Below are 12,185 nucleotides of genomic sequence, written 5' to 3'. Positions count from 1 at the left end.
AAACTCCTTCATTATAATTGAGGAGGGAGAGGGTTGCCCTTTTTATTTTTAATTAATTTTTTTTGACTTTTTGAACTCTGGAAATTTAGAATGGCAAAATAAAATTAGGTATACTTGGATTATGCTGCTCTACATCTTCAGAGGAAAAAGGAAAATGGGGAGAAAGAAGACCCAGGAGAAATTTGAAAATCAAACTCAGGAATGATGTATGTTATTACATCTAGCAGTTTGAGTGGCTTTTTTAATGGAGAGGAGATGAGGTAGAAAAAAATTCAAAGTACATCGCTTTCTAAAATCCTACTGAAATAGAAAAAAACCTATCCAAACCAATCAGTTTGGTATTAAAAGTTACCTAACTTAATTTAAGTGGATATAGTGCTTACAGAGTTAAAGGAAATTATGGCATTCATTTAAGTAAATGACTTGGGCAAAGAATGTCTTGCCTCTTGCAGCAATATAGCTATTATACTTTTGAGGGATAAATATTCTCTAGAGTAAAGCTTATTTTTAATAAAAAATGGATCTGTTAAGGCTTCTCATTGCTTCCTCTTTGCAGTATTATAGAGATTTGAGAATATCTCATCTCTTGAGGCTGCATTTGTGAACGAACAAGGACCTTTGCCTCATCGCTTTCGGCATCCATAGGGAAGGACCTGATTTCTTTGGGGGTTCCTGTGCCTCAGGTGGGCAACTCTGCCAAGAGCTATGAATTCTGGAGCTGGTTTATTTGGTTGGGTTTTTTGTTTTATTTCCTGCTGTATTTTACATGGGCCTTTTAGACCACCTTTGGAAAGGCTCAGGTTAAGACATGCCAGTGTTACCTGGAATAATGGTTGCAACAGAACTCATCTCCAATGTGCTTAACATATTTTCTCAGACAGTAGAAAGATCTTAATATAAATTCATAGTCTGGAAAAATGGCTACATATTCTGTTATACTTGGCAGAATCAAATTTATTTTTAACAGCTATCTTCCATCAAACAGCCATTGTAATGAAAGGTTTAGAAACTTCAATGAATGATAGGATTCTTCTTCTCCAGAAGCCTATTAAATTGGCTTCTGCTGAGTTTTATTTTCCTTTTCATATTACTAGGAGAAGATTGATAAAGATTAATTCTTGTTTAATATTTGCGATTAAAAATGCCTAACTCCATCTTTAAATGTATACCTTTAAATTATGGAGCATGCAAATGTTAGACTGGCACCAGGAAATTGGGTGTTTGTAATTCAGCTGGTTCCTGCCCTGGGAAATAAATGTAGTGGTAAATCCATGCAGCTACAGGCTGCACTTGTTATCCCTTTTCAGTGCAGTGTCAGCACTGCAGCTCAGCTGTGCTGGCTTAGGGACTGTGCTGATGATGGATTTTTTCAGATGACTCACCCACCTCCTCCTGCTCTTCCTGCCCCTTCAGACAGTTCATTTTTTATTTTCTTAAGATATGAATGTATTTGTTGCTGTCAATCAGGAGTTCAGCTCAACAAATTATAATCTCAAATGGAAGTTCATATCCATTGTATCTGTCTGTGCACTCCTTGCTTTTTAATTTTTCTTTCTTATGTGTTTGAGTGGAGAAACTCTGGGTTGATTTATTTTCTCTCAGTTCCCTGGACGTCATCAAAGGCAATTTATATTCAAAAATAAGAAAACACTTTTCAGAATTTATACTGTTAGCAGATCAGCTATCACCTGATAAGAATTTTAGATTGTGTTACACATAAACAGTAGGAAATACTGTTGTAATCACACTACTGAATAGTAGGAATAATGTGTTTTTAATGTCACAAGGACATTAATAAGTTTTTCAACATGTTGATCTCTAAGCAAACTTCTAAAAGAAAAAAAGCTGTTTATTGTTTTGGGCCTATAGACATTTCCTAATTTTAAATTGGAACTATTTAAAACAGATTTTGTGCCCAATAATACTTTAAACTAAGCTCAAAAGGGCCTGAAAGTTTCAGTGGGGAGGGAGAAGGCTGGAGTGGAAGGAGTTCAGTGGAGGCTGTGTTTCACACCAGACACCTGGATGTGGTGCACAGGACACTGATTATTGCCAAAAAGATGGCAACTACCAATAACTGCGTGTCAAGTTCCTGAAATGCAAAGAGTCATGATAAATTTAAGTTTTTTCAGTAAAAATAAGCCACTGGAAATAAATCCATTATGAAAAATAAACCTTTGCTAGTGCACTAGTATTCTAACCCTTTTGAGATTTGAGGATTAATAATATTCATCCTCTCAGTTACTCTGACACCTGGTAAGGGTTAGGTGCCTGGTTTGCATGCAGACACTCAAGTGCCAAATGAAACTAGAACTGAATTTTTTGTGTCTTTTTAGTTCTTGGGTACGTGATCGACCAAACTTTTACAAACCTGAATAAAAACTAAAAATGCAGTTGTGTCTCAAAAACTCTCTGTTAAACATTCCCTGGTGGTTCTGATGTATAAAAAGTCACAGGTTTGGTGGGAGACCACGGAAAAGATGGGATAGAGAGAGAACGACCAGTGATGAAGTAGAGAACTGGTGGTCAAGTTTGGCAAACAGATTAGGTGAGATTAGCAGGAGAACATTGTGGCAGAGAAAATGGGGGCTACAGGAAGGCAAGGAAAAGTGTGGGTCTGCTGGAACAGAAGACTTGGTGCCAAAGCATGTGGGAAAGGCCAGTGTGCACAACCCTGGCCTCAGTCCTTACAGGCTTGCCAGGTCTTTGGGAATTCCAGCTCCTGAGGTCATTGCAAAAGTCCAGGGCAAGGTGAATTTGAACCTGGAAAGTGCTGCAATACCTCTCACTGTGTGAAAGCACAATCAATCTTAACAAATCAATCTGAACAAATTTCTCTAAGGTCAGCTGGTACTCCAAGCAACCAGGTAGCACAGCACTTTATCTCTGACAGCTTCACATTGCTGGAGGGGTGACAGCAAATCATTAAACTTTTGTGAATATTGTTTGATGTTTGATGTTTAGTGAGATATGTTTATATGTATAAACTTGGTATAAACTTGGTGGAAATTGGGTGTCTTCAAAAGCACCTAAAGGTGTATTTGTTATTCAAGGGGTGTCTTTTGAAAATGGTGTGGTCAGGAGCATTCTGGTGGTGGTGGGTTGCCTTTAGTTCTCAGTCCAGAAGAAGCAGATGAGTTCTTTTTTGGTGTTTGAAGGCAGACTTGCTTGGAAGATGGATCCAAGGATGGGAATTCCAAAAATAAAGATCATCCCCCTTCTCTGTGCACAGTGGCAATACCCAGCACCACTGGCAGTTCTCACAGCATAAGTCACCTGTTTGCATTGGAGCTGACTCACAGAAAGAAAAGAACACATGCCTGCAACCAAAAGCATCTCTGCAGGAAGTGGGGAGATGTAAGATGCAATCAATAAAGTACAAGAAGAGTTAACAAATACCAAGAAGGCATGTGAAGCCTGGGCAGACTTTTGAAGGCTCAGGCATGAAAGGCTGTTTGGATTGCATGTGGGAGAAAGGTCTAAAGCTGGATGAAAAACTCACTTTTGGATAGAGGCCAGCAGAGGAAAACCCTTGACTGGGATTTGCAGTTGTTGCCTGGAGGGATTGGACGTGCCCTTTTTGTAAAGCTGTCAGAGGCTGAGCATCAGGTCAGGTGGCTGCAGAGCAGCTGCTGTTCATGGGATCCCAGTGGGAAGCAAAATGCTAGCCAACCTTTTAGCAAGGCAGTGTTATCCACAAATAACCTAATTCTGTCAGAGCTGTTTCCCTGGTGGCCCAAGCAATGTTCCTGGCCTCCTTTACTAGGCTGCAACCTGCAATCTTTTATTGGTTTTATCTTCCATGTGGTTTTCTTCTGACACATTTTTACTGATCTCTAGGTGCAGGTTTTTAAATCCCCCCTCAAGCATCTATGAGATCATACAGAGACAGTGATTTCAGTGAGCTGGATTGCTTCATGACTGAGAGACTTTGGGGGCCTGATGATGGGCATGAAAGTCAGCATAGGGAAGGGTGGGGTAATGGGGACACAGCAACACCCAGGCATGTAAAATGGAAAGAATTTAGCAGCCACTGAGCTTAGTTACATCTCAGGGTTATTTCCTTGTTAAGGACCTGACCCATTGGCTGTTGAAACTTCAGACTTCAAAATTAAATCTTAAACATGAATATTTTATTCTGTAGAGTCAGAGTGGTAGAACTGGTAGGATCTACAAGTCATACTATTTCAACTGGCATTCTCCTTTTATACTTTGATTGTGGCATCATAATCAAAGTGTAAAAAGCATAACACCACTTCTATTTAGATCTTTTGGTTTGGGCTCTTTTAAGGCTTTGAATAACTGGTGCAGTATTGTATATGTACTCCTAGCTAACTCTGCACTGGTATATTATTTAATGCACACTAATTGCAGAAAATGTTTTCCTCTTTTCCCTCTGTGCATGCACTGGATAGTCTCAGTTCTGAGCTGCTGTCAACCTGGGCTCAGCATGACTTGAATTATTGATAAGGGGCAAGCAAAGATGGTTTATCAGTTGTCCAGAACTGCTCAGCTATCTGCAGTTACTTATGGTCATCTACCAGATTTTCCTCTTGACTGCATGTCTGGCAGCTGGAAGATAGACTTGTTCTGTGTCATGTGTGTGTCAAGAAATACAGCAAATACAACCAAAAAAATTGCACTTACTTATGTCTTGTATTTTTAACACACAGTCTTAATCTGTTAATAAGTTCTAGCAGATCAATTAGTTGAATCTCCAAATTAAAATATTTTATTTTTTTACTTCTAGGAAATTGAAGAATGAGCTTCTGGAAGTGAAAAGGAAAGGCAGAAACCGCCACTCTCAGCAGGAAAACAGCAGGGTCTGTGCTCGCTGCCAGAAAAGCCTGGGCTTCATCTTTGACAGGGGAGACCTGTGCCAGAGCTGCAAACTCCGAGTCTGCAGCATGTGCCGTGTGCTGGGAGCTGATGGGCACTGGAAGTGCTCGCTGTGCGCCAAGATCGCGTAAGTTGGGTGCTTTTTATAACCACTGGTGCCACCATTGTACATCCCCTCAGCACAGAGGAACATGCACAGGCAGCACACAAGGGAGAGCCTTCTCTTGGGGTTTTATTTGCTGGGCTATCTCTTTCCCCAGTTCCAGGCCAGTTTCAACTAGTTTGTTTCCCAAAGACTTGGAAGAATAATTCACTTGATTAGTTCTGTAATATGGGATTTTTTTAGCTTGACTTGATAAGATAACCATGAAGGAAAGGAAAAATGTGTTGGGCAACAAAATTCAGTTATGTATCCTGAGTATACATATAAGGATGATGTAAGGGTAGAGATGTGATAAAAAAGAGAATTGGAGAGATTTTTTAAAACAGGCTTTCAAACTAACAAGATGAGAAATGGAAGGCTTTCTGTAAATTGTTTCAGGAAGTGAACCCAGATCATTAGTTCTGTCAAGAGTTTGGCTACCTAGACAGTTAGTGAAAAATTAATACAGCAGGGCATAGTGTTTAGAGCTTGTGTCTTCTAATTTAGCTTTAGAAAGTTGCATCCATTTTTAAGTAGATGCCTTAACCTCCTCTGCATCCAGTGGGGCACATCCAAAGGACAGTGTCTCACCCTTTAAGATGAAAAATCTTTAAGTGTTTGATTTGTGAAATGGTTTTAAATTGGTAGGGGCCTGGCTGAGCTCCTTGTATTTTGCCTCAGGCAGCTCCTGAGATGATGTCAGTGCTGTGCCTTTCAGAAGTGATGGGGTGCAGGTGAGGTGACAGCATGGAGAACAGCAAACACAGTGCTACCCTTTAAAAATGAAGAAAAGAACAAGGGATTTGTTGACCCTGCCACACTACCTCTAATTTGTCTAAAAACACTGAAAATAATGGTAGCTGTGTTGTTTGAAAGCCGAGACAAGGTGACAGGATGGTAAGTAAGAGGTGGCTCAAGAACAAATAATGTCAAAACCAATTTAATTTCCACCTTTGATAGGTGACAGAGGAGGATCTGTTGCTGTCTCATAACTTGGCTAAAATTAACCTTTTGATATTTTTTCTTGTTCCTTTCTAATAGCCTCACAGATTAGGGTAGCTGTGCCCTGGAATAAATTCTGCCAGTGTGATTGCAGACCTGCCTGGAAAACTGTAAAACTCTGTTCTCAGCATGGTTATGGATATTTCATTGTCAAAAAAACCTCAAGGAAACAAAGCCCAAAAAACCCCCAAAAATGCACCACACATACAAACCAAAAAAACTTTTTTTAAACCCCAGTGATTTAGAGCAGAATATTTCCCGGCTTGTTACTGTTAAAGATTTTAGTTAAGGACCTTCATGCAGCAGATGAATTTTCCAGTTACACCTGCAGGAGACATAAAACTGAGAGGTGCTCCAGGCATGCTGAAGGACAGGATTGGGTTTCAAAGTGATGCTTAGAATTTAGAGAAGTGGTTTGAAGGTAAAGGAAGTGATGGCTCCCTATGGGCATGTGGAAGTACTACATTTGGGAAAAAATGCAGCTGCAGAAATATAAAATGAGGATAAAAACAGCTTCTGCAGCTGTTCCTTGGAAAGGATCTGGGTATTGTACTGGATAAAAGCTGAACATGAATCAACAGAATTTTCCACTGCAGAAAAATTGAGCATCACACAATGATGTACCAGCCAAACTATGGCCTGTAAAACACATGATAAAATTCTATTTTATATAGAGTACCTACCCATTTCTGTGTATCAGAATTCATATTAGCACCTGGAGAAAGTTCAGCAGAAAATTATGCAATTTAGAACACATGATGTCCAGAGCAATAGAAGGAGTTACTAATGTTCAGCCTAGGCAAGAGAAGACTGAAAATACCTGAGTTTTAAATCTACAGAAAGTGGCTTACAGGCTGTTCTATGACCCCTCTTTGGGTAAGAAAAGTAATGTGATACTTAAATTGCAGTGAAAGGATGTAATTTAGGTGGAATGAACATTGGCATAACTTGGAAGGGTTGCAGAAGGTTGTTTTGCAACAGGTTGGCTAAACCTCTCTTGGGGATGATGACATCAGTAAAGATGGTCCTGTTCTGGGGCTGAGAGATGAGTGAGGCAACTTCTCCAAACAGATGTGACCTCTGCTCCTCCTGATTGTGCTGCATTTCTGTGTGCCAAGCAGTGGTCTCAGCAGTCACCTTGACAATTAATTCTGGGTGAAGTCTGCCTCCAGGTTGTTACAAAGCATGGTGTAATTTGTTTATAAAGTGCTAAACTTTCCAAATGCTGGTGTTCTGTCCAGGTTGAGTATCTTTATTAGATTGAAAGCTCTCTCTCCCCTTGCTTTTTGCTCGTATGAAGTGTTTCTGCAAGACTTCATGACAGTTAATGATGTGTAAAATGTCTTTTGTTGCTGGGAGTACACAGAGAGATTATCTTCTGTGTGGGCAGTATGGAGATGGAAGTTTGGGAAAGGCATTTCAGTTACATCATTTTACATAGTTCTCATTTAAGTCATTTCAGTTCTGTTTTTCTACCAAGTAAGAAATGCTGGGGAAACCAGGATTTTTAGTCTTTTTTAATCACAGTTGATGGAGGGGCTGATTAAGTTAATAGGGCCTTTGACAAGATGAAAAGGCAGAAGGCAAGGAAAAGAAAATAATCCAGTGTTAAGAGACTTTTATGCTTTATAAGTAGCAAACAAAAGGCAGGAAGAGGAGAAAAAATATTTTAGCTCTGTAGCACTGACCTGCAGACAGTGTTTTTGTCTGTCAAATTGAACTGGTTTACCATGCTTTCCAAAGAGTCTTGGAAAACTTTTATATTTTTCCCTGTCCTTTGTCCCTCTTTTAGCAGCCTTTGATTATGCTGGTACCTGCATAGACTCTAGTCCCTGCTGAGCTGTTCCATTAGCAGAGCCAGGTTAAACTCTTGTTGTGATATGTCTGCTGTCATATAGACTGTGAGACCCTTAAAAATCAGGGAGAGGTGTTTATGGCCTTTGTGAACCCTTAACAGTTTTGGTGCTGTACTAGCTCATGGCTGAGCTCCCCAAAATGTGCTCCAGAGTGACTTTTAAGTGCTATTTAAGGTGATAGCTATAGCAGTAGCTTGTACAAGCCCTCTTCCTTAGTCATGAATTACACCTGCAGGAATATGTCCAGAAGGGTTTCAGAGCTCTTGGAAATCCCAATTAGTACATTTGGTGTGAGAGAAGAAGGTCTGGTACTGGCTGGGGAATGTGCTCATTCAAAGAGACAACTACTGCACAAATTACTGCAGAAATACCTGAATTACACAGGTATTACAAAGTGGTTGCAGAAACAAATAACTTGTTGTGTCAGTAAAAAGGTCGAAGGTAATATCAGCCAATATCTGCCTGTTGCTTCATTTAATACATTTTGACATTTCTCTCCTTAGGAGGTTTTTGAGTCCTGCCTGTCCAATCCTAATGCTGGAGTTTGGGATGCTTTCAGTACAGTGAAAGGGCATTTTGTCAAATGGCTAGGGTCAAATATTGTTGCTTTAAGAGTTATGGTGGATTTATGTCCAGCTACAAAAAAAAAAGTGGCAAACTGCAAGCATGCTCATTTTGATTTGAAGATTTGAAGAGCAGTAATTTCAAGACCAATTTTATAAATATGTGGTAAAGTATAATATTATTGTCTGAACAAATGAAAAAACCCCATGCATGACATAGTAACATGATGGTGGGTGTAGGGGTGAGATACCAGTTCATTTAATAATACAGTCTCTTTGTTCATCTGTCAATCAACTGGCAACAAGAGAATCTGATTTCTATAAAATAATATTTAGAGCATTTCATCTGCCATTTCTCCAGAGACAGACTTGCCTGAAAAATAGCTTATGGTGATGGGGAAGCTCGTTAAAATACATTAATTACATTCTGAAAAGCTTCCCAAAAAAGAGATTTAGTGAATTTGAGGAAAGACATTTGAATGTGAATAGTGAGAGAGGTTCATCAGTATTTTTAAGTATAACAAACAGATTTACATGTAATTTGCCTTACAGTTTACAGTTACTGTCAGAGGATATCAGAATTACATCACTCAGTTGGATTTTGCCCCTCATGGGTGTTATTACCAGGTAAAATATAAAGTCTCAAGAGAAAGCATTTACAGGTCAAGAAGGATTAGAGCTGTTTTCAGCTAGACCATTAGTTCTCCAGCTAAGGTCAGAGAACAAGACAGTCCTTACCCATGTGATTGTGTTTGATAGTTGTGTTGTTGCACTCTTTAATGAGCCCATATGTAGTGATGCACTTGAAAGAGGAATCTTTCTGTTCTGCATACAAAGCACTGAGGTCATCAGGAGCTTTCAAACGTGGGTGTTAAAAGAGAAACTTTCCATTAAAGTCTCTTTTCTTCCCCCTGCATCTTCTTAAATTATGACCAGTTTCTGTTCTAAATTTGGCAGACAAAATGATCAATAGATAGTATATCAAGGAAATAAAGTTCTTCCAGCTGTCTTCTGAAAGGCAGATTTCACACCTTGATACTGTCTGTATTTCTTATTGCAAGTGTGTCTAGGTATCTGAGAGCACTGCCTTTATATATCAAATGCCTAGGTAGCCCAAGTTATTACAGCAGAACAAAGCAGTAATGGAAAATTTGTGTTAATCTCTGAAATAATTATGCTGTCTTAACATGTCTTGAAAATTCATCAGTATCTCTTAGTAACATTTATTCCCATTAGGAGCCTAAAAATAGAGGCATTTCCAATGTTTTAGTATGCAAATGATTTTCAAATTTCTTATAATTTTAGTAACTTCAGGCAAGTTTGCCTTCTTTTCACAGGGTCAAAAAATCTGTTTAACAGCCTCAGAGCATAATAAAACTTAGAGTGGAATTAATTTATGTTGTAGAAAATATTCTGTGGAATTGAGTACATAGAAAGATGAGGGTATGTGAGGGTGTATGATGAGGGCTTTGGTGTTTTCAAACACAGGCTGCATTTTACCCTGCCTTTGGTTTTGCCTTTTTTCCCACATTTTCTTCCTGAGGAAGTAAAATAACTTGAGGGGATAGAAAGGAAAGTAGGCTGAATCTTTTGTTTCTGCTGTGATTGTGAGTTAGGATGATCAAATGGAAATGAAACTGTTTTACTAATGTGGGGCTTTTCCCTAAAGAAATAATTGAAAGTAACAATTGGATCTGTCCTTCTTAAGTGGTTTTTTTATTATTATTAACTGGGGCATTTAACCATGAAGTGCCTCATAAAAATGAGAGTGGAAAATCTGAATTTTTGACAGGGTCAGGCCTGCCATAGCATAGGTTATGTTCTGTTTTCAAGCAGCATGTCATTAATTTGCTTAGTAGGAGATCACAGAGGGGGAAGAAGCATGGAACCATATCCTGCTCCCTCTCACATGATGATGTGAGTAGGTGGATCAGTAATAACGTAGAAGGACTTTAGCAGATACCTGAAGTATTTGTACTCAATTTAACTGTTTGAATGTTAATTTTCCTAGCTCTTCTGAGCGTAGGAAAGAGCAATCATGCAAAAATTGCTTTTATTACAATTTTTAACACAGTTTTCCTTCTTTCTAGAACTACTCACTTCAGCATCTGTTGAACACCTCAGAAGGCCAGGCTAAATCCTATTTTGGTAGAAATTATACATGTTGTTTACATCATGGGCTACATCTACCTGGGAAAGTAAAGAAAATGCACACACATACCATAATCTGCAGTCAGTATGGACCTTGGGCCCATTTTGCAAACAACAAAGCCAAACCTGCAAACACTGATTCAATGTACTATTGTGCAAAGCTCTTGTTTCTTTTCACCTGAAACAGTTCTTTAGACAGAAAGGGTTCATTTAAATGCTGCATCTGAAATAGTGCATCTTTCTTCTAACTCAGTAGGAGAGACTCCCATTGTCATAATTGCATGAAAATAACATTATTATTATTATAAAACTGTTTAGGTCTTGCTCTTCAATTCTTTGATTCAGAATGTCAAATGCAATTATTAAATTCAAACTTCAAGTCAGAGACTTAGGCAATCATTTGATGTGAAGTAATTTATATTTATGAGTAGTACAAAAAATCTTTTAATAGGTACTCCTGACATGTATGAGTGATAAAGATAACATGAACACTAGTCTTTGTATGAATTGTTCAGCATACATGGAAAATACATCCAGTACTAGTGCACTGGAAATTCAAAGCTGCAAAGCTTGGGGATTTTCCCTTTATTTCATTAGAAAGTGATATTTTTGTAGAAATTATCTGTTGTGTAAGGCAAATTTTGCAAAAAAAAAGGTCTGCAAGCTGAAGTCAGGATCTCAAGACAGTCTTGAAGCTCTGAAGTGAGTGTTGAGGGCTCTCATTTCATGCAGCACTTGCTGGCTGTCAGTGCCTGTTGCTTTTCCCCTTTCCCTGTGGATAGACAGGGCTGGCCAGAGGGGTGAAGCACCTGAATAGAACAAGTGCTCTTCTGCTATATTATTATATTCTGTGCTGTTCTATTATAATATAGCAAGTGCTATTCTCCCTCTGTTAGCCATGCTTTGTGCCTCTGTTGAGGGAGCTGTCTGTGTTTTGCCTCAGACCTCATTCTTCTGGTGAAGTCAGAGCAGAATGGATGTGAGTCTCTTCAGAGTATCCCTGCCAAGGAGCTGGCACCTCATTAAAAACGTGGATCTTAATAACATCAGTCTGATGAAGAGGATGGGCATTCAGTTTGCTGTCATTACCTGAATGGACCCACGGTTCAGCCCTGTCAGTGTAGTGCCTGTCACACCCCTTCACCTGCTCAGCCCTGAAAAAGGGATTTGTACCTTCCTCTTTCCTTGGGACCCAATTTGTGTTTGGCAGCAGCAAATTCCTGGAAATTCCCTTGCTAAGCAAGAGGGCACAAGCTGTGTAATTTGGGGCTGTGTGGTGGGGGCAGGTTGCAGATAGCAGAGTGAGATTAGTAAAAGTAGATTTCTTAGTTCTCCTTTGCCAGAAGATAAAAGAATCAAGTGTTGTTGCCCAAATAAACTAATTTATCCCTTTCCTGCAAAGCTTGTGCTTGGAGGAAGATGAGTATTGGGTCAGTGGTTACACAGGAATGGCAAGAGGAAGGGAAAGTCCTTGTGCACAGCGGTCCTTCCTCACTCCCAGCCTGGTGCCAGCCTTTCCCATCTTGGCTGCTTCACTGCCAGAGAGAGAAGCAGCAGAGGTTGTTCAGAGGGCGTGGGATGGAGTGGGGACACAGAGAGGGAGACTGATGGTGAGCTCTAAGGTCCCATACC

The 12,185-nt window shown here is 39.5% G+C and overlaps 1 protein-coding gene across 5 annotated transcripts in view; it reads left to right on the top strand.

Moving 5' to 3' along the window:
- SYTL5 (synaptotagmin like 5) overlaps positions 1 to 12,185 on the top strand; it is a 79,141-nt gene that overhangs the window by 30,867 nt on the left and 36,089 nt on the right. For all 5 annotated transcript variants that reach the window (XM_015646889.2, XM_015646882.2, XM_015646848.2 and 2 more), the window contains exon 3: positions 4,751 to 4,966. In XM_015646889.2, coding sequence (XP_015502375.1) covers positions 4,751 to 4,966 — 216 coding nt within the window. The remainder of the gene's footprint in view (positions 1 to 4,750; positions 4,967 to 12,185) is intronic.

Source organism: Parus major, chromosome 1, assembly GCF_001522545.3.
Source record: "Parus major isolate Abel chromosome 1, Parus_major1.1, whole genome shotgun sequence".
Classification (NCBI taxonomy): domain Eukaryota; kingdom Metazoa; phylum Chordata; class Aves; order Passeriformes; family Paridae; genus Parus; species Parus major.
This window is presented reverse-complemented; position numbering and strand designations above follow the sequence as displayed.